This window comes from Bos mutus, chromosome 25 (genome assembly GCF_027580195.1).
Source record: "Bos mutus isolate GX-2022 chromosome 25, NWIPB_WYAK_1.1, whole genome shotgun sequence".
Classification (NCBI taxonomy): Eukaryota; Metazoa; Chordata; class Mammalia; order Artiodactyla; family Bovidae; genus Bos; species Bos mutus.
Genome location: NC_091641.1, coordinates 40,993,718 through 41,014,931, shown reverse-complemented (window position 1 = coordinate 41,014,931; position 21,214 = coordinate 40,993,718). Strand labels below are relative to the sequence as shown.

Sequence of the window (21,214 nt, the reverse complement as noted above, 5' to 3'; positions counted from 1 at the left end):
CGGGACACCTCCCCCAGGGGAAGCCATGCCATCCTGGTCAGTCCCAGCACCCCCGGTCACTCCTCTTGGCCTTCAATCAAGTAGAGGCCTGGGGCCCTCTCCCTTGCCCCCTCCACCACCACCAGCATCTCCCTGCTGCCTCCTCCAGGGTCAGGGGAGCCCTGGACACTGAAAGACCAGAATAGAAGGTCAAGGGCAGGGCCCAAGCGGCGAGTCTGGGAAGAAGAGGAGGAGGTCAGGTCCTCCAGGCTGGCCTAGGTTGAGGCCAGGGGACTGAGTCAGGGGAAACTCAGGATTTGCTGCTAGGTGCTCCAGGGTGCTAGGTCCCCAGAGTGTCACACGGGGCCCAGCCAGAGCCCCAGCTGGGCACCCCTGCAACTGCTGGGAGCCTCTCACCCTGCAGACGGGAGGCCGTGGGGTCACCCTGAGACAGGAAGGGTGGCTGTGGGGTGCAGCTGCAACAGAGTGGGCAGGACCGGGTGGGTCTCTCACAACAGGAGACAGGAAACAGACCAGCGAGTGCCCGGTCGGGCACCTGGGAGGGAGTCTTACTGCGGAAGGAGCACCAGCATTCAGAGCCCCAGGAAGGGAGGCGTTTACTTTCCTTAATTCTGACCAATGCGCCCTTTTCTTTGAATAATTAAAGCAGGTGCACAATGTGTGTTTGATGGCCACAAACAGCCTGAGAGTTAAGTTAGCATAAGATCGAGTTCAATCATGTATAAGATGGAATGACTTCCCCAGACCCCAATAAGTGAATACTTCTTCCATCCTGGGTCAACAAAATGTATTCCACTTGAGGATTTGGTTGTAAATCCTACAGCACCTTACAACCAACCGTTAGTTCACTTTTTTAAGCGTCAAAGAGTTTAGTGATCACTTTTTATTCCCTCAGCCTGTCATCAAGACATTCAGATCAGCCTGTCCTGCTGACACCTATGGTGATCACCACTTAGGCCCATCGACCTTGGACCCAATTTCACCGATCAGGCTCCTGTCATTGCTGCTACAAAAATGGGCAGGTCCTCCAATTGGCACAGAGTCTAAACGGTCAGCTGTCTGCCCAGTTTGTTTTCAAGGACTAGGAATCAGCCGTGTCCAGTTTGAGCTCAAGCCAGTTAAAACTAATTAGGACCCAGAACACTGTAACTGGGCCCCAAACTTCATCCTCAGAGCCCTTGGGTCCCACAGGGAGAGGGGCCAGAATCCATTCTGGACAGACGCCTCATTCTGTTCAGGAAAAGCTGGCTCTTCACATGGGTCCTGAGAGGCCTGGCCGGTGGGGAGTCAGCTGGAGGCCGAGCAGCGTGAAGACGTGGACCTGGACACCCCTCCCGCTGGGCCCCCCTGCCGGGGCTGTCTCCGCACCCCAGGCCCCTTACTCCTCCAGTGTCACCTAGACGCACCTCCGAACCCCAGAGACCAGCTGTCCAAGGGGGCCCACAGGACACATCCCGTAAGAAACAGCTGTAGTCGTGAGAGATGCCAGCGGGGACCCCATTCTCCTGGCGCGGGTGTCAGGTGAGGAGGGGTAGGGAGGGGTGGGGAGGGACGTGTGGACTGAGGCCGCAGGGTCTCAGAGAAGCAGGCAACAGACGACGGTGGCGGGAGGGGGAGAAGCCGAGGATACCTCCCCAGGAGGTGGGCCCACCCTGCTCCCCGCCAGCTGTGCCCAGGGAGCCCACCCAGAGATCCCCCACCCCCACCCCGGTCAGATCAAGCACACACAGCCTGGGAGCAGCTCTGCACAGTTTAATGAGGCTCACGTCACAGACAGCTGACTGCCGGCCTCTCCCTTCCACACGGTGCCCCCTTCTGGAGCCCCTGCCTTCTCCCCAGGACCACCAGGGGCCCCTGAGCGAAGAAGATTGGGGGTCTCCAGGTCTAGGGCCCTGGGGACAGCGGGACATACTGGCGGATCCAGGACATGTAGCTGGTCACCCGGGTGTATACCCCAGGGAAGTCGGGGAGCGCACACTTGTGGCCCCAGCTGACAACTCCCACCTGGACCCAGGAGCATTTCCAGAGGCACACCAGGGCCCCCCCGGAGTCACCCTGTGGGAAAACACCACTCAGTAAGCACTTCCCATGCCCCTAGGCAGTGGGGCTGGCGGGTCCCCTGCTCAGGGGTTGGGGGGACAGATTAGAGGGTGAGTCCGGGGTCCCACCTTGCAGGAATCCTGGCCCTTGCTCCCGGCACACAGCATGTCATCCTTGATTGGCTTGGTGCTGTTTTCAACTTTCTGATAGTGTTGGTTACAAACCTGGTTCCCCACGATGGGCACCTCCACCTCCTGCAGGTGGCAGGGCGGGGGCAGGGGCGCTGCGGGGAGAGGCTGGGTGAGCTCCGTGCTGGGGAGGGGCTCCCCTCGGTCTGCGGGGGGCCTGGGGACCCACTGCCAGCCCGACCCTGGGATCTAGACCCAGCGCCCCTGATCTTGGACTCAGTGTCCCCACAGCCATGAATTCGGGGTCTGATCACATGATTCTCAAACGTCTAGGTGCCCATCCCCCTGCAGCATGGAGGAACCCTGACCTTGGCGGGTTGCCCACGCTCAGTGACCCAGACCTCCTCCCCATGACCTGATGACCTCCTTGTGTGCTCAGGCTGAGGGGGTCAGAGCCCAGGACAGCTGGGGCAGAGTCTGACCAGAACCCAGAGTTAGTGGCCCACCCCTGAGATTGTTCCAAAAGGTTCCCGTCCAGAACCACGCAGAATACCCCTCCCTGGGGTCCAAAGGTCTGCAGAGTGAGCTGCTTTCCCTGAAGACCCAGCCTCCCCAGTTCCTCATCCTTTGCCTCAAGTCTCCCCAAACCTACAGTGAACCGTGACTTTGCCCCAGCCGGACACCCAGCACATCTTCCTCTCAGGGACCGTCAGTGAGGCAGGCGGGAGAGAGACCACCTGGACGTGAGAGGAGAGGCTCAGGGGGCCTCCAGCCTCAGCAGGGCGATGTCCGCCCCACCCTCAGCAGACAGGATTTGGTCGTAATCGGGGTGTTGGACAATCTTGGACACTTTGGTCAGCTCGTCATGGTCATAGAGTCTCAGCTGCCCAACTTGGACCCTGATGGTAGAAGCCTTCTTGCTTTTCCTGGGGAGAGGGACCGGGAGCCACTCAGAGGAGGCTGGGGACCCCCAGAGCTGGGGAGGGGCCCCTGGACACCCACACACACCTCCCCCAGCCCCCTCTGCTCCCCACCCTCCTTGCAGCCAGCCACAGGGACAGGGACACAGAATACTCACGGCTTAACACAGTGGGCAGCAGTCAGCACCCACTGGGGGTGAATGAGGGAACCCCCACAAAAGTGTATCCATAGGCCAGCTGTCCTATTGTAGAACCTCAGGCTCACCTGCCACAGGTAGCTCCTGGCCGAGACATCGCACCCCCCCACGATGCCTACCAGCTCACGTCCTGAGCCGGGGCCTGGGGAAGCAATGTAAGGAGCCGTCAGGGACCAGGACAATGGCCTTCCCAGGCAAAGCTGTTCAGAAGCGCGGAGGCCCCTGCCCCCCAGATGGGCTAACCTTGGGTGCAGAAATGGGTCCTGGGATCCTCAGGGCACTGCGTGGGGTGTGAACTCACCCAGGGTCACAGGCACGGAGTGCCCCAGGCAGGAGAGGGTCATGACCAGAAGCCACAGCATCTGCAGGTGGTCTTGAGGGGCAGCTGGACCCCCAGCACCAACTTCGGGAAGGGCGGCCTGAGGCTCCAGCTGGTCTGGACAGGAGGGTGGCCTCCTCCAAGCTGCTTCCACGTCTCTGCCCCAGTTCCCCAGGGCCCCATTTATCCCCCTCAAACAGGAAGTGGGCACAGGGCTGTGTGCTGTGGCCAGGTCGGTCCTCTACCCGTGGGGGCCAGGGACCGGGGCCAGTTCAACTCAGCCTCCTCCAGCAGGGGGTGGGGGCAGGGGCCCGGGCAGGGGAAGAAGCGAGAGCCCGGAGCCCCCGGCCCAGGTGGGCCCCGTTGGGAGGGACACTCGGTGGGCAGGGAGGAGGGAGACGACTGAGGGGCGCTGGCCGGCTGCTGCCCCAGGGGGTCCTTAATCGGAGGCGGGGTGGTGAGGCCAGGCCCTGCTCTTCTGGGTACCGGCCACCCCCAGGGACCAAGCGCTGCTCTCCAGCCTGGAGCCCAGCGCCTGGGCTGATGACCCTCCTGACGTCTCTCCCAGACCCTGAGGGCTAACAGTTACTGATGCCCATGGAGGCTCCAGAGCCAGGACAAAGGAGCATTCCAGCACTGAGAGTGTGGGCCGGGCGCCCATGGGAACCCTGGGGACCCGGGCATCTCCGGGGGTATGTGGTCTCAGTGCTGCCCTGACCATAGCCTCTGAAGGCAGGATGGGTCTTGGGGCATGGTGGGTAGAGGGTCAGCTCAGGGCCTGTTTGTTCTCAGGTTTGAGATCGGGAAAGAATTGGAGGATGAGGGGTGAGGGTTTCCCTGGGCCCCTCCCTGGTCCTGGTTCCCAACCCCTTGGAAGCTGGCACCTCTCTGCCTGGACCCACTTGCGAGGTGTCTTCTAGGAGAGTCTGGGGTCCAGAGGGACCCCTGTGTGTGGGGAGGGGTGTGCATTTGAGAGAAGTCAGCCAGACTCAGGAGGGCCGGAGGTGTTTCTCCCAGTTCTCCAGGGAGCCCGGGTCCCCTGTGTGGCCTGAGTGATATCCCCTGCATTCCTGTGTTAAAGCCCTGGCCCCCATTCCTCAGGATGTGACTGTATTTGGAGAGGGGGTTGTTAGAGAGGTCATCAGGGGGACGGTCTAATCAACATGGCAGGTGTCCTTAGGAGAAGGACACAGACATGCATGGAGAGACCTCGGAGGATCCGGGCAGAAGGTGCCGTGTGTAGGCCGAGGACAGAGGTCCCCGGAGGACCAGCCTTGCCCCAGCAGGCCTCCACATCCAGCACCAGGACTGGGAGGAGACACACTCCTGCCTGATCTGCAGGGCTTTGCCCAGCCCAGGTTGCCTCACAGCCGAGCCCAGGATCCCCAGGCCTGGAGGAGGGAGATGGTGGGTTCTCGCCTGCAGGCTCTTCTCTGCTCACGCAGGTCTTCAGCAGGGAGGGTCGGGGAAGGGCAGCAAGGCCTAGGGTTGGAGGAGTGCTGTGTTCATTTCAGATGTACAGCAAAGTGACTCAGTTACACACATACACACATATTCTTTTTTGTATTCTTCATTATACATTATTAAAAGAGATTGAATGTAATTCCCTGTGCCATACAGGAGATCCTTATTGGCTGTCTATACACAGTAAAGTGGATCTGTTAATCCCAAACTCATAACTGATCCCTCCCTTCCCTGGTCCTCTTTGGTCACCAAAAGTTTGTTTTCCATATCTGTGAGTGTGTCTATTTTATAAATAAGTTTATTTGAATCATATTTTAGATTCCATATAAAAGTGATATCATATGGTATTTGTTTTTTTCTAACATGTCACTTAGTATGATATCTCTAGATCCATTATGTTGCTGCAGATGGCATTATTTTATTCTTTTTCATGCTTGAGTAATATTCCGTCATGTATATGCGCCACATCTTTATCCAGTCATCTGTTCACGGACATTTAGTTTGCTTCCAAGTCTTTGCTATTGTGTTAGTGCTGCTATGAACATTGGGGTGCGTGTATCTTTTCAAACTAGAATTTTGTCTGGACACATGCCCAGGAGTGGGGTTGCTAGGTCATATGGTAGCACTGGGGCTTCCCAGGTGGCTTAGTGGTAAAGAACCCACCTGCTCTTGGCAGGAGACACAAGGGATGTGGGTTCAATCCCTGGGTTGGGACGATACCCTGGAGAAGGGCATGGCAACCCACTCCACTATTCTTGCCTGGAGAATCTCCATGGACAGAGGAGCCTGGCAGGCTGGGGTTGCAAAGAGTGGGACATGACTAGAGCGACCTAGTGCACGTGCATGGTGGTAGCTCTGTTTTCAGTTCTCTAAGGAACCTCCATACTGTCTTCTACAGTTGCTGACCAGCTTACATTCCCACCGACTACAGGAGGCTCCCCTTCCCTTCACAGCCTCCCCAGCACGCGCTATTGTAGACTTCATCATGATGGCCGTCAACCAGGCGTCTCTGCCCTGAACACACTTGCACATGCTGCAGAGGAGCCCACCTCCCTGTCTGAAGCCCGCAGGCCGCAGCCCTCACCACTGCAAGCGCTGCTTCGCCTGCGTGGTATTTCCAGTGGATGACCCCGCAGCTCATCCCCCCTCTGCGGTGACACCAGCATCGCGGCCTCCAGTGTCTGCCTGCTTGCCTGGATGGCGACAGGGCCCACACACAGTCATTCATCTCCAGCAGAAGGGCTTTCAGGTCGCGTACAGATTCTGCCTACACGAACATAAACAGTGTTTCCATTTGAATCCATTGCTGGTGTGCTCTTTTACCACCTCCCCTCCCCACCCCGAGGGACAAGGGCAGCAGCCTGGCTCCCTGAGCCACCCTGCAGGGCAGAGGGACCTGCCATCAGCCCTAGAGCGTCTGCTCCCTGCTGCTGCCACCTCCAGGCACTGTCTCCTCAGTCTTCACCCATCTGGGGTGCAAACGGCCCCTTCTAGATGCCCTCAAAAGGGCTTCCTGGGGACTTGGTGGGGGACCAGCTTTCAAATGCTCGCCTTCCATCTCTTAGTCTATAACCCGCCCCCTTGGTACTTGTGGTCTGTCTCTCAGGCTGAGGTTCCCGGCCTGTTTCCAGCAGCACGTGGCAGCACGTGGCCTGGGTTTGGCACCCCCGCTCCCCATCACTCCCCCTCCTCACCTGGTCCTCAACCTGAAAGCACCTCAAACCCCCATTCTCCAGCATAAATCCCATCCAGACAATGGGAAGCAGCTCAAAACTTGGCTCCTGTCAAACACTCCCGGTGAGACCAGAGGCACGCAACCCATCTTCCTCTCCATCCTTGAGGACGGAGCCCTGCATCAGCCACTAAATCCACAGGTGGAGACTCATCCCAGCAGAAAGCCTCACGCCTGGCCCTGCCATCGGTGCGGCTTCACAGCAGGACCGATGTCAGGCGGGTCCACCCACCGATGGCTCCCTAGTCCCTCTGGAGGGATGTCACAGGACGATATGTTCTCCTGACTCCAGAAGAGCCTCGGCAGAGAAAGCTCCTGAAGCCACAGTGGGAAGCCTCTCCACACCTATGTCACCAGCTCTTGTCCCCTCCCTGCCAGGATTCCCTCCCCTTCCACAGGGAGCCTCCCCTAAATCTTCATCTCAGGGCAGAACTGAAGCCAAAACAGCAGGCGGCACCCCCAGGGGCAGGCTGGGCAGGTGGAGGGGATCCTGACCATGTCTAACAGTCTGAGGAGTCACAGCTCATTTGAAAAATCAGTAGTTGTATCAGATGATCCCACAACAACGGCAGATGCAAGTTGACAGGCAAGTCATCTTTCAGAGTGGTGAAGAAGACAATTTAGAAGCAAGCGAACAGCCATTTGAGGAAGAGGGCAACACAAGCATATTCTCAGAAACACCACATCCCAGACCTTTGAATCGATTACAGTAAAGCTCAATAAAAGGCAAATGTCCCAAAAGATACACTCAGCAAAGGAAATCAAATCTCATCATCAAAGATCATCATCATTCTTATCTTTTTAAAAGAGATGCCATCAAAGAGAACGATGAGATAGGCAGCCACAGTGACCCAGAATTAACAGTCTAGATGCTGTCCAGATGGCCGATTCAGGGTACGTGAGACAGGAGATGAACGGCCGATCAACGTCTTCTCTTATCGGGGTTATGCACAGATGTCTGTTCTAGAAGAAAAAGGGGAGAAGGTGGAGAAATGCTGCTGCTGCTGCTGCTGCTAAGTCGCCTCAGTCGTGTCTGAATCTGGGCGACCCCATAGACGGCAGCCCACCAGGCTCCGCCGTCCCTGGGATTCTCCAGGCAAGAACACTGGAGTGGGTTGCCATTTCCTTCTCCAATGCATGAAGGTGAAAAGTGAAAGTGAAGTCCCTCAGTCGTGTCTGACTCCTAGCGACCCCATGGACTGCAGCCTACCAGGCTCCTCCGTCCCTGGGATTTTCCAGGCAAGAGTACTGGAGTGAGGTGCTATTGCCTTCTCTGAGAAATGCTGGGACAATGCAAATTAGTAAGTTAAGGAGGTAGAAGCCAGTCTGAGGACGTCAGTGATTATATGACATCAAGGCGATGACAGTGAGCTCACCAGTTTACACACCAGCACGGAAGGAGGGCATCGGAAATACCCCGGACACAGGCCACTCACGAGAGTGTGGGATGGAAAAGACGCTACAGGCAAAACCCCGCCAAAGGGGAGCGTGGGCCACAGACAGAACCTCGGGGGCACGCTGGATGGCATCAAAACCAGAAACCTACGCTCCCCAAAAAACACTCCCAAGAAAATGGGGTGAGGAGTCCCAGGGAGAAAGTAATTGCAAAGCATGAAGTACTTGTATCCAGAACAGATAAAGAATTCCCCAGACACCATCCTGAGAAACAAAAACGTGTTGAGTCCTGCCCGAAGGCCACAGGTTCAAGGCTTTGTCCCAAGGTCACGTCCCAAGGCCATAGAAGTGGAGCCCAGAGCCAAGGTCCCCTCCGAAGCTGACTGAGCCCCTTTGTAACCATTGCCAAAAGACACCCCCCCAGCCCAGTCATCACCAGCAAATTTCCTCACCCCAAATTAGGCAAAGATGCCCACCCCAATAGTCAACCTACAGTGCCCTAAAATAAAAAGTGTTAGTCACTCATCTGTGTCTGACTCTTTGTGACCCCATGGATTGCAGCCTGCCAGGCTCCTCTGTCCATGGGATTCTCCAGGCAAGAACACTGGAGTGGGTTGCCATGTCCTTCTCCAGGGGATCTTCCCGACCCAGGGATCGAACCCGGGTCTCCTTCATTGCAGGCAGATTCTTTACCACCTGAACTTAACCAATTACCTAATGCCAATCTTCCAGCAGGAATTTTCTCTGTCTTGAGGCTGTAAAAGATGGCTACTAACCCATGAAAACTGTCGACTCTCCCTGGCCTGTGAGGAGGTTGACCCAAGGTGCTCGCAGCACCTGCATTATCTCTGCTTTTTATTCTTAATGAGTTCCCTCCCTACTGCAGTACTCTGTGTCTGGAAATTGTCTTCCAACCTGCGGTCGTACTGCCCCAACAAAGCCCAAGTAGAGAAAGCGTTTACAAGAGAAGCTAGCAGGGTGCCAAGGAAGCACATGAAAACGCACAGCAGACTGAGTCATTAGCAAAATGCAGGTTAAAATAAGCGCTAACCTGTTAAAATGGCATTTCAAGGCCAATGACAAAGTCAAGGGCTACAGAGCAAAACGCAGGCTTTCCGAGAAGAGAAATGGACACACATTCCCACGCAAACCAGTGTGAAAGATTAGCCTGATACACACTCACCAGAGACCTGGAACAGCACCAATATCCTGAGCAGGTAAATTCAGGTTGAAAAAAAAAAAAGGAAATTAAGTTCAAATAAAAATAAACAGGTAGGTGACTTCTGTGGTAGTCCAGTGGTCGAGACTCCAAGGTGCCAAAGCAGGGGCGCAGGTTCAATCCCTGGTCGAGGGACTAAGATCCCATATGCGGTGCAACCAATACATTAATTAAACAACATAGAAACAAACAGCGGTGCGTTCACGCAGCGGAGAGTGTTGGACGACGGACGCAACCTGGAGGCCAGAGGCTGCAGCTGAGAGCTGTGCGGGGAGGGGGCGGCAGTAAAGGGCACACAGAGAGTTTTGGAGGTGTCGGGATGGCCAAGGGTGGCCCGGCCAAGCCATCCCCCTGAGGACCACAGCCCAGGATGACTGTATCAGAGGGGGTACAGCTCCCGGCCTTGGGAAGCCAGTGTCATGGTCCTTTTCCCTCTGGGAACCACCTGCTCCCAATGGTGGTGGTCTCCACCCACTGTCCAGCCTCGTCTAAGGCTGCCCACCATGGTGTTAGGCCCTCCACAGTCTCGTAGGGTCTTTCCCTGGGGTTTCAAGGTGCCCACGGGAGCCCTCCGAGCTGGGGAGGGCCTCACTCTGCCCACTAGGGGAGCCATGCGCCCACTTCATAGAGGGGGCCGCTCCCTACCCCACGTGTCCCGCCCCGTCTCAGCCCTGACCCCTTGGAACACCCTGAGCCTCAGGCCTCGAGTCCCCAGGACACATGCTGGGTGCTTCCTGCCCCCAGGACCCAGGCCTGGACACAGATGTGTAGGGGGGCGCCCTAGTGTCTCCAGGGGGACCTCGCTGGGGCTGGGGGCCCAACCGCTGCCAGACCCCAGACTTGTACATGCTACGGAAAGGGGCAGGATCCATGTGTCCCCGGGCGCCTCCAGGTCCCAGGTGGGAGTGATTTTCCAGGCTGAGTATCAGCTTCAGGGAGAGAAAGGGGGACGGGCAGAAGGGCTCATGGGCCAGTCCCTGGGGAACCCTCCACAGGTACTGGCAGCTCTGATCTCACCTGCGTCCCTGAAATGCACAGGGTGGGATCAGGGCCACCCCTTCACTTACTGGGTTAAAGCCCCTCCTAAGATCTTCATGACCAACATAATTACAGTGGTGTGATCACTGACCTAGAGCCAGACATCCTGGAATATGAAGTCAACTGGGACTTAGAAAGCATCACTACAAACAAAGCTAGTGGAGGTGATGGAATTCCAGTTGAGCTCTTTCAAATCCTGAAAGATGATGCTGTGAAAGTGCTGCACTCAATATGCCAGCACATTTGGAAAACTCAGCAGTGGCCACAGGACTGGAAAAGGTCAGTTTTCATTCCAATCCCAAAGAAAGGCAATGCCAAAGAATGCTCAAACTACCGCACAGTTGCACTCATCTCACATGCTAGTAAAGTAATGCGCAAAACTCTCCAAGCCAGGCTTCAGCAATACGTCAACCATGAACTTCCAGATGTTCAAGCTGGTTTTAGAAAAGGCAGAGGAACCAGAGATCAAATTGCCAACATCCACTGGATCATGGAAAAAGCAAGAGAGTTCCAGAAAAACATCTATTTCTGCTTTATTGACTATGCCAAAGCCTTTGACTGTGTGGATCACAATAAACTGTGGAAAATTCTGAAAGAGATGGGAATACCAGACCACCTGATCTGCCTCTTGAGAAACCTATATGCAGGTCAGGAAGCAACAGTTAGAACTGGACATGGAACAACAGACTGGTTCCAAATCGGAAAAGGAGTACATTAAGGCTGTATATTGTCACCCTGCTTATTTAACTTATATGCAGAGTACATCATGAGAAACGCTGGGCTGGAAGAAGCACAAGCTGGAATCAAGATTGCTGGGAGAAATATCAATAACCTCAGATATACAGATGACACCACCCTTATGGCAGAAAGTGAAGAGGAATTTAAAAGCCTCTTGATGAAAGTGAAAGAGAAGAGTGAAAAAGTCGGCTTAAAGCTCAACATTCAGAAAATGAAGATCATGGCATCTGGTCCCATCACTTCATGGCAAATAGATGGGGAAACAGTGGAAACAGTGCAGACTTTATTTTTGGGGCTCCAAAATCACTGCAGATGGTGACTGCAGCCATGAAATTAAAAGACGCTTACTCCTTGGAAGGAAAGTTATGACCAACCTAGATAGCATATTGAAAAGCAGAGACATTACTTTGTCAACAAAGGTCCATCTAGTCAAGGCTATGGTTTTTCCAGTGGTCATGTATGGATGTGAGAGTTGGACTGTGAAGAAAGCTGAGCACCGAAGAATTGATGCTTTTGAACTGTGGTGTTGGAGAAGACTCTTGAGAGTCCCTTGGACTGCAAGGAGATCCAACCAGTCCATTCTGAAGATCAGCCCTGGGATTTCTTTGGAAGGAATGATGCTAAAGCTGAAACTCCAGTACTTTGGCCACCTCATGCGAAGAGCTGACTCATTGGAAAAGACTCTGACGCTGGGAGGGATTAGGGACAGGAGGAGAAGGGGACGACAGAGGGTGAGATGGCTGGATGGCATCACCAACTCAATGGACGTGAGTCTGAGTGAACTCCGGGAGTTGGTAATGGACAGGGAGGCCTGGCGTGCTGCAATTCATGGGGTCGCAAAGAGTCGGACACGACTGAGCGACTGAACTGAACTGAACATGCTCCAGAGACCCCTCTTGGGGGTGAGAGTCCTGAACCAACGTCACGGGAGGCGTGGGGTTGGGCAAGCGGGATGTGATCAGAACAAAGTCACTGCCCTGCACTCACTGGAAAGGGACACACCCAGGGGCAAGGTTAACCCTCCCCCGCAAGCTCCCAGAAAGCTTTCCCGGAAATGTCCCCACCCCCAGACCATGGCAACCCAGCCTAGCGCCAGAGTCCAGGGACCCCTTCAGGGTCCCCCGCATGGCTCCCTCCAGCAAGCACAACGCCGCGATCCCAAACCACAGTCGGGGGCTGGCTTTTCTGAGTTTAATGGGAGACAGAGGGTGAGCAGCAGGCCAGGGGCCACCACACTGCCGGGAGACAACAGCGCACGGGGCTTCTCGCTGTCTCTCCCTCCCAGGGCGAGGGGAAGGGGGATTGGGAGGGCAAGGCTGGCCCTGGGAAAGAAGCGGGGTGTTGGCCAGAAGGGGTGGCAGTCTTCTCATCGTGCAGACCCCACCCCCACCCCATCTAGTGTCCGGGGGACAGGACGTACTGGTGGATCCAGGACACGTAGCTGGTCACCCGGGTGTACACCCCAGGGAGGTCGCGATGGCCACAGATGTCTCCCCAGCTGACAATGCCCACCTGGACCCAGGTGTCATTCCAGCTGCACACCAGGGGGCCCCCGGAGTCACCCTGCGGGAGAGGCGGCCCTCAGAGCCCTGCAGTGCCCCCTCGTGGGCGAGGAGGGGCGGGAGGATGGAGCGGGCCTGGGTCCCACCTGGCAGGAGTCCCGGCCCTCGCTGCCCGCACACAGCATGTCGTCCTTGATGATCTGACGGGCGGCGTCTGCAGAGGAGTTCTGATAGTGCCGGTTACAGACCTCGTTCCCCATGACGGGCACCTCCGCCTCCTGCAGGTGGTGGGGTGGGCGCAGCGGCCCTGTCGGGGGTCGGGGGCCAGGTGAGGGCAGGCACTCACTCTGCTCCACGCTGGGGCGTCAGCAGTGGGCTCCAGGTCCCCACTGCCAACCCTAACCCTGGGTCCAGACCCAGCACCCTGGGGCCCTGGGGCTCAGCTTCCCCACATCCACTAAATCCACCCAGCACCAGGACGCAGGGCTCTATAAGCCTAAGGACAGGATGACCCAGGACGGCATTCTTTCGGGAGTTCTTTTTCCCTGGAGAAGGGATGTAGCAAGCCCTTGTCCTGACAAGGTGCTCTGAGCCACATGGGTTCAAGTTTGCACCTTCTGACATCTGAGACCACGGCAGACCCCAGCTTCTCTTTTTCTGTTTGTTTATTTTAATTATTTTTTATTGGAGAATCGTTAATTTACAATGTTGTATCAGTTTCAGGTGTACAGCACAGTGATTCGGTTATACCTATATATAGATAGTTATGGAGAAGGCAGTGGCACCCCACTCCAGCACTCTTGCCTGGGAAATCCCATGGGCGGAGGAGCCTGGTGGGCTGCAGTCCATGGGGTCGCACAGAGTTGGACACGACTGAGCGACTTCACTTTCACTTTTCCTTTCATGCATTGGAGAAGGCAATGGCAACCCACTCCAGTGCTCTTGCCTGGAGAATCCCAGGGACGGGGGAGCCTGGTGGGCTGCCGTCTATGGGGTCGCACAGAGTCGGACACGACTGAAGCGACTTAGCAGCAGCAGTGAGTTTTATCCCTCCCCAGCCTTTTCTCTCCTGGCAACCATGTTTGTTTTCTATATCTGTGACGATTCCTGTCTTGTAAATCATTTGTACAATTTTTTCGTATTCCACATATAAGCAATATCACAAGATATTTGTCTTTTTCTGTCCTGACTTCACTCAGTATGACAATCTCTAGGTCCGTCCGTGTGGCTGCACATGACATTATTTCGTTCTTTTTTATGGCTGAGTAATATTCCATGGTGTACCTGTACCACATCTTCTTTATCCACTCATGTGTTGACGCACATCTAGACTGTCTCCATGTCTTGGCTACTGTGAACAGTGCTGCAGTGAATATCAGGGCACAGGTATCTTTTTGAATTTTGGCTTCTTCAGGTACATGCCCAGGAGCAGGCCCTAGCTTCTCGATCCCAGGTTTGCTTGTATGCAGGAGGACAGTCAAGGCCCACCCCAGCGGTCATGGTGAGGACCCATGAGAACCATGGGTGTAATTGCTGGGACCTGGCAGAGAATAAAGGCCCTGAGTCCCCAGTATCCCACACACCTGCCCATCTGAGACCTAGGTCTCAAATACATTCAGCTCAAAGGGGAATCCCCTTCAAAAGATCAAACATAGAATTAAAGGATGACCTGGAAATTCCATACCTGATCTAGACCCAGAAGAATTGAAAATAGATGCTCTAATAGGTGCTGGCAGCCTCAGGCTCATAGCAGCTTGACTCACAGGAGCCAAAAACTGGCAAACAGTCAGGCATCCATCAACTGGTGCAGATACACAGAATGTGGTTCATCCACACAGTGGAATATTCAGTTTAGTTCAGTTCAGTCATTTAGTCGTGTCTGACTCTTTGCAACCCCATGAATCACAGCACGCCAGGCCTCCCTGTCCATCACCAACTCCTGGAGTTCACCCAGATTCACGTCTATCGAGTCAGTGATGCCATCCAGCCGTCTCATCCTCTGTCATCCCCTTCTCCTCCTGCCCCCAATCCCTCCCAGCATCAGAGTCTTTTCTAATGAGTCAACTCTTCGCATGAGGTGGCCAAAGTACTGGAGTTTCAGCTTTAGCATCATTCCCTCCAAAGAAATCCCAGGGCTGATCTCCTTCAGAATGGACTGGTTGGATCTCCTTGCAGTCCAAGGGACTCTCAAGAGTCTTCTCCAACACCACAGTTCAAAGGCATCAATTCTTCGGTGCTCAGCTTTCTTCACAGTCCAACTCTCACATCCATACATGACCACAGGAAAAACCATAGCCTTGACTAGATGGACCTTTGTTGACAAAGTAATGTCTCTGCTTTTCAATATGCTATCTAGGTTGGTCATAACTTTCCTTCCAAGGAGTAAGCGTCTTTTAATTTCATGGCTGCAGTCACCATCTGCAGTGATTTTGGAGCCCCAAAAAATAAAGTCTGCACTGTTTCCACTGTTTCCCCATCTATTTCCCATGAAGTGATGGGACCGGATGCCATGATCTTTGTTTTCTGAATGTTGAGCTTTAAGCCAACTTTTTCACTCTTCTCTTTCACTTTCATCAAGAGGCTTTTAGTTCCTCTTCACTTTCTGCCGTAAGGGTGGTGTCATCTGCATATCTGAAGTTATTGATATTTCTCCCGGCAATCTTGATTCCAGCTTGTGCTTCTTCCAGCCCAGCATTTCTCATGATGTACTCTGCATATAAGTTAAATAAACAGCGTGACAATATACAGCCTTGACAACTCTCCTTTTCCTATTTGGAACCAGTCTGTTGTTCCATGTCCAGTTCTAACTGTTGCTTCCTGACCTGCATACAGATTTCTCAAGAGGCAGATCAGGTGGTCTGGTATTCCCATCTCTTTCAGAATTTTCCACAGTTTATTGTGATCCACACAGTCAAAGGCTTTGGCATAGTCAATAAAGCAGAAATAGATGTTTTTCTGGAACTCTCTTGCTTTTTCCATGACCCAGTGGATGTTGGCAATTTGATCTCTGGTTCCTCTGCCTTTTCTAAAACCAGCTTGAACATCTGGAAGTTCACGGTTGACGTATTGCTGAAGCCTGGCTTGGAGAATTTTGAGTATTACTTTACTAGCGTGTGAGATGAGTGCAATTGTGCGGTAGTTTGAGCTTAGCCGTAAAAAAGGAACGAAGTGCTGAGACTCACTACAATGTGGATGAGCCTTAAAAACATGCTCAATGAGATGAGCCAGACACAAAAGACCATACATTGTATGATTCCATTTACAGGAAGCTTCCAGAACAGGCAAATCCCCAGAGACAGAGAGCTGGTGGTAGCACCAGAGGCTGGGGGAGGGGAGCCAGTGCTTGAGGGGGATGGCGCTTCTGTGTGGGGGACGTTCTGATGGCCAATGGCGGTGATGGTTGTACAATCATGTGAATGTACTTCATGTACAGTTAAAAGTGGTTAAGATGGCAAAACTTTGTTAGATGTGCTGTGCTTAGTCGCTCAGTTGTTTCCGACTCTTTGTGACCCTATGGACTGTAGCCCACCAGGCTCCTCTGTCTGTGGGATTTCCCAGGCAAGAATACTGGAGTGGGTTGCCATTCCCTCCTCCAGGGGGATCTTCCTAAGCCAGGGACCGAACCCAGGTCTCCCACATTGCAGGAGGATTCTTTACCGACTGAGCCACCCAGGAAGCCCAAGAATACTGGAGTGGGTTGCCGTTCCCTTCTCCAGGGGATCTTACCAACCCAGGAATCAAACTCGAGTCTCCTGCACTGCAGGTGGATTCTTTACCAGCTGAGCTACCAGGGAAGCCCTTGTTAGGTATATTTCACCCCACTAAACAAGGAGAGGATTCCCCCACATCACAGAGAATAAAGGGTCTCTGTGCATGCCCACTGGGTCTCCCAGAACCTTACCTCCGAGTCTGACGTCACCCCAGCCGGTCACCCAGCACATCTTCTTTTCGGGGACCCTCAGTGAGGCAGGTGGGAGGGAGACCACCTGGATGTGAGGGGAGAGGGTCACAGGGGCCTCCAGTCTCAGCAGGGCGATGTCCGCACCCCCTTTGGCAGACAGGAGGTGGTTGTAATCAGGGTGTGGGATGATCTCAGTCACCTTCATCAGCCGGTCTGGGTCATAGAGCCTCAGCTGCCCGACTTGCACCCTGAAGGCAGAAGCCTGCCGGCTTTGCCTGAGGGAGAGGGGTCGGAAGCCACTCAGAGGCCTGGGCTGGGGCAGGGCCGGGCTCGTCTTGCAGCAGGAACAGGGCTGGCTGCTGGCAGAGCCATGGCTTTCTGTGTGGCCCAGCACCTGGCCCCCAGCCCACACCCACACCCCCCTGTGCCCCCCACCCCCGCTCCCCTCCCCAGCCAAGGGGGCAGCGAGCAGAGTGACCCACCGTCCAATGCAGTGGGCCGCAGTGAGCACCCACTGCAGGTGAACGAGGGAGCCCCCGCACACGTGCTCCCACTGCTCACGCTCCTTGCTGTGCCTTCTGAGGCTGGCCTGCCATGGCCACCGGCCGGGAGGGACATCGTGCACCCCCACTGTGCCACGCTGCTCCCTCCCCAGGTTGGGATCTGGGAAGCCGAGGAAGGGCGCCATCAGGGACCCCTGCCCGGCTGCACACACTCAGTCCCTCCCGGGGGTCGACTGACCAGTCCCCTCTGCACTGGTACAGGGGCATCTGGGTGGCCGGGGCAGGGGACAGGGACAGGGACTCAGGACTTACCGAGGGACATAGGCACGAAGCCCCCCGGGCCCGGAAGGGTCAGGAAGAGCAGCCACAGCATCTGCGGGGGAGGGCAGGGCCCCTGATGAGGCACCCAGGGCCAGGACCCCGGGGGGAGGGTAGACAAGCAGGTGAGTGGGGGGCTTCCTCACGGGGGTGCACCTCTCACTCCCCTCCAGCCCCTCTGAGCCCCTTTACCCCCAAGGTGGGCGTCCAGGGAGCTGTGAAGCACCTCCTTTCTCAGGCCCCATGGGGACTGAGCTTGGTGAGTCGATCTACAGTCATTGAGGAGCTCCTGCCCCTATCCAGATAATCACGATGGTGTGATCACTGACCTAGAGCCAGACATCCTGGAATGTGAAGTCAAGTGGGACTTAGAAAGCATCACTACGAACAAAGCTAGTGGAGGTGATGGAATTCCAGTTGAGCTATTTCAAATCCTGAAAGATGATGCTGTAAAAGTGCTGCACTCAATATGCCAGCAAATTTGGAAAACTCAGCAGTGGCCACAGGACTGGAAAACGTCAGTTTTCATTCCAATCCCAAAGAAAGGCAATGCCAAAGAATGCTCAAACTACCGCACAATTGCACTCATCTCACACGGTAGTAAAATAATGCACAAAACTCTCCAAGCCAGGCTTCAGCAATACGTCAACCGTGAACTTCCAGATGTTCAAGCTGGTTTAAGAAAAGGCAGAGGAACCAGAGATCAAATTGCCAACATCCACTGGGTCATGGAAAAAGCAAGAGAGTTCCAGAAAAACATCTATTTCTGCTTTATTGACTATGCCAAAGCCTTTGACTGTGTGGATCACAATAAACTGTGGAAAATTCTGAAAGAGATGGGAATACCAGACCACCTGACCTGCCTCTTGAGAAACCTATATGCAGGTCAGGAAGCAACAGTTAGAACTGGACATGGAACAACAGACTGGTTCCAAATAGGAAAAGGAGTACGTCAAGGCTGTATGTTGTCACCCTGCTTATTTAACTTATATGCAGAGTACATCATGAGAAACGCTGGGCTGGAAGAAGCATAAGCTGGAATCAAGATTGCTGGGAGAAATATCAATAACCTCAGATATGCAGATGACACCACCCTTACGGCAGAAAGTGAAGAGGAACTAAAAAGCCTCTTGATGAAAGTGAAAAAAGAGAGTGAAAAAGTTGGCTTAAAGCTCAACATTCAGAAAACAAAGATCATGGCATCCGGTCCCATCACTTCATGGCAAATAGATGGGGAAACAGTGGAAACAGTGCAGACTTTATTTTTGGGGGCTCCAAAATCACTGCAGATGGTGACTGCAGTCATGAAATTAAAAGACGCTTACTCCTTGGAAGGAAAGTTATGACCAACCTAGATAGCATATTGAAAAGCAGAGACATTACTTTGTCAACAAAGGTCCGTCTAGTCAAGGCTATGGTTTTTCCAGTGGTCATGTATGGATGTGAGAGTTGGACTGTGAAGAAAGCTGAGCGCCGAAGAATTGATGCTTTTGAACTGTGGTGTTGGAGAAGACTCTTGAGAGTCCCTTGGACTGCAAGGAGATCCAACCAGTCCATTCTGAAGGAGATCAGCCCTGGGATTTCTTTGGAAGGAATGATGCTGAAGCTGAAATTCCAATACTTTGGCCACCTCATGCGAAGAGTTGACTCATTAGAAAAGACTCTGATGCTGGGAGGGATTGGGGGCAGGAGGAGAAGGGGATGACAGAGGATGAGATGGCTGGATGGCATCACTGACTCGATAGACGTGAATCTGGGTGAACTCCGGGAGTTGGTGATAGACAAGGAGGCCTGGCGTGCTGCGATTCATGGGGTCGCAGAGAGTCAGACACGACTGAGCGACTGAACTGCCCCTATCCACACTTTGCTGTGGATGCACTCTTTCCTGTCCGACTCTGTGAGACCCCAGGGACTGCAGCCCGCCAGGCTCCTCTGCCCACGGGATTCTCCATGCAAGAATACTGGAGTGGGTTGCCATGTCCTCCTCCAGGGGATCTTCCCGACCTCGGGATTGAACCCGTGTCTCTTTTGTCTCCTGCACTGGCAGGCGGGATCTTTACCGCTAGCACCACCTGGGAAGCCCGACATCCAAAACCTCACCTGCCAACCCACAACCAGGCCGGCGGAAACAGGCCCAGAAGAACGTGAAGAGGATGCAGGCTTGCTGGATGAAGTCCTGGAACACTGGCCCAGGCTGGCAGGATGAGGGGCAGCATTCGCCAGTGACCGGGCCGCTTGAGCCGCGGGGCAGCCCCTGAGGCCACTGAGCTCGGCGGGGCAGCTGGAGCACACCACCATCTGCCTGGAGCACAGCTGGCCGCCACCCTCACCACCACCAGCGGAGGGACACGGCACCCTGTCTGCTCTGAGGCTGGGGTTCTCAGAAGCTGTTGCTGAGACAGTGTGACCCACTGGGCCGTGGAAGGCAGGTGGATGGAGCCAGGCTGGGTGGAGGGCGATGCAGGGCTGACCACCGCCCGCAAGGAGGCCCAGGGCATGCACAGCCCTCGTGGGGAAAAAATGCCAGCCCTTACACCACCCTAGATTAGCCAGGGGGCCGACGGGAGTGAGGCAGCCACAAAGGAGCTGCCAGCCCCCCAGACACTGGTCAGCAAGTGCTCCCCAGAAGGGGGACATGGCAGCCCACCCTGTCCAGCACCGTCCACTGTGTGTGAGGACGGCAGCTGCAGGACAGGGGAGAGCGGGGCTCAGGGTCCAGCCCACAGCCACTGCGGCCATGCTGGGGGCCAGAAGGGCCCCCCACTGTCCACTAGACCCCCTTTGGCGATGACCCGCAGACTCACCCCATCCCTGAGGTGTCTGAGCTCCGTCTGGCCACATGGACGTCTGGGCCGGGGCTGTAGTCCCGGGCCGTCACAACTGAGGTGAGCCAGGGGCGTGCTCTGCATGTGCCCTGCCCTCCATTGTGACACAACAGCCCTCCTCCCGGGGGTCAGTCACTGTCCTACCAACAGGATGCCCCTCGTTCTTGACCAGGGGCCTCTGGACACAAAGCCCAGCACGGCCAGGCATCAACTGCGACTTTGCTTTCAACACCCTTATGACACTGGGACCCTTTGAGGGGCCATGACCCTTGACCCTACACAGTGCAGACTTGTGGGCTCCGGGAGCACCAGTCCCCACTGAGCATAACAGTGGGCAAGCCCTGCTCCCCTTGCGCCCTCTCGCACCCCGCGTGGCCCCCGCACTCCCCTGGGGAAACCCTGCTCCCCCCGTGGCACCCTGCTTCCCTCCGGGGGCCCTGCTCCCCCATGACCCCACTCCCCTCGTGAGCCCTGCTCCCTCCCGCCCCCATGATCCCCGACTCCCTCCATGGCCCCTGCACCCTGATTCCACAGTTGGAGACACAGCTCCAGAGAAGGCCTGCAATTCTGCCTGGGATTCATCCTGGAGGACAGCCTGACCCATGACGTGTCACTGCCCAGCTGGGTCACCGGCCGGTGGCTCCCAGGTGTGCCCAGCTGGCGCCTGGCCGTGGGCCTCTCTCTCGCCTCCTAAGATGCCATGGGATGGGATTCAGACACCCAAGCTCCCAGATAGTGGTGCCAGCCAAGTTCCTGCAAAACCCCAGGTGGACATGCCTCCATCACCACAGGAACAAACCTCTGGTCCTTCCAGGAGCAGAAGCACCGACGTGGGGCTCTGTCCACAGGGCCAGTTGCTCCCTGGCAGAATTGTGCCATCGGAGTGGGCACTGGTGTCCTTTGCTGGGAGGCTAAAGCAGCCCTGTTGAGAATGCCCCCGGCCGTGACCACTTTTCCACCAGCCGCCTGGCCGGC

The 21,214-nt window shown here is 55.2% G+C and overlaps 2 protein-coding genes across 2 annotated transcripts; both read right to left on the bottom strand.

Annotated features, from left to right (window-relative positions):
• Window positions 1–1,884: 1,884 nt before the first annotated feature.
• LOC102286421 (mastin-like) lies at window positions 1,885–3,647 on the bottom strand. Its single transcript, XM_014476256.1, is given in 6 exon segments — window positions 1,885–2,055; window positions 2,169–2,323; window positions 2,821–2,934; window positions 2,937–3,094; window positions 3,247–3,427; window positions 3,587–3,647. Coding segments are annotated over 6 exon segments (840 nt in total).
• An 8,938-nt stretch (window positions 3,648–12,585) lies between these two features.
• LOC102276026 (mastin-like) lies at window positions 12,586–17,469 on the bottom strand. The gene is made up of 5 exons (XM_070362596.1): window positions 17,405–17,469; window positions 17,076–17,240; window positions 16,594–16,868; window positions 12,839–12,999; window positions 12,586–12,753 (listed from the first exon to the last, which is right to left on the bottom strand). Exons 1-5 carry the CDS (start codon window positions 17,467–17,469, stop codon window positions 12,586–12,588), a joined length of 834 nt encoding a protein of 277 aa, XP_070218697.1.
• Window positions 17,470–21,214: the final 3,745 nt, after the last annotated feature.

Excerpts from the sequence above, each read along its gene's own strand:
- LOC102276026 (XM_070362596.1), bottom strand. The coding sequence starts at position 17,469 with ATGCTGTGGCTGCTCTTCCTGACCCTTCCGGGCCCGGGGGGCTTCGTG. Across the intron at positions 16,869-17,075 it reads GCGGCCCACTGCATTGGACG|GCAAAGCCGGCAGGCTTCTG; the intron begins GTGGGTCACTCT and ends CCTCTCCCTCAG. Across the intron at positions 13,000-16,593 it reads GGGTGACGTCAGACTCGGAG|GGCCGCTGCGCCCACCCCAC; the intron begins GTAAGGTTCTGG and ends GACCCCCGACAG.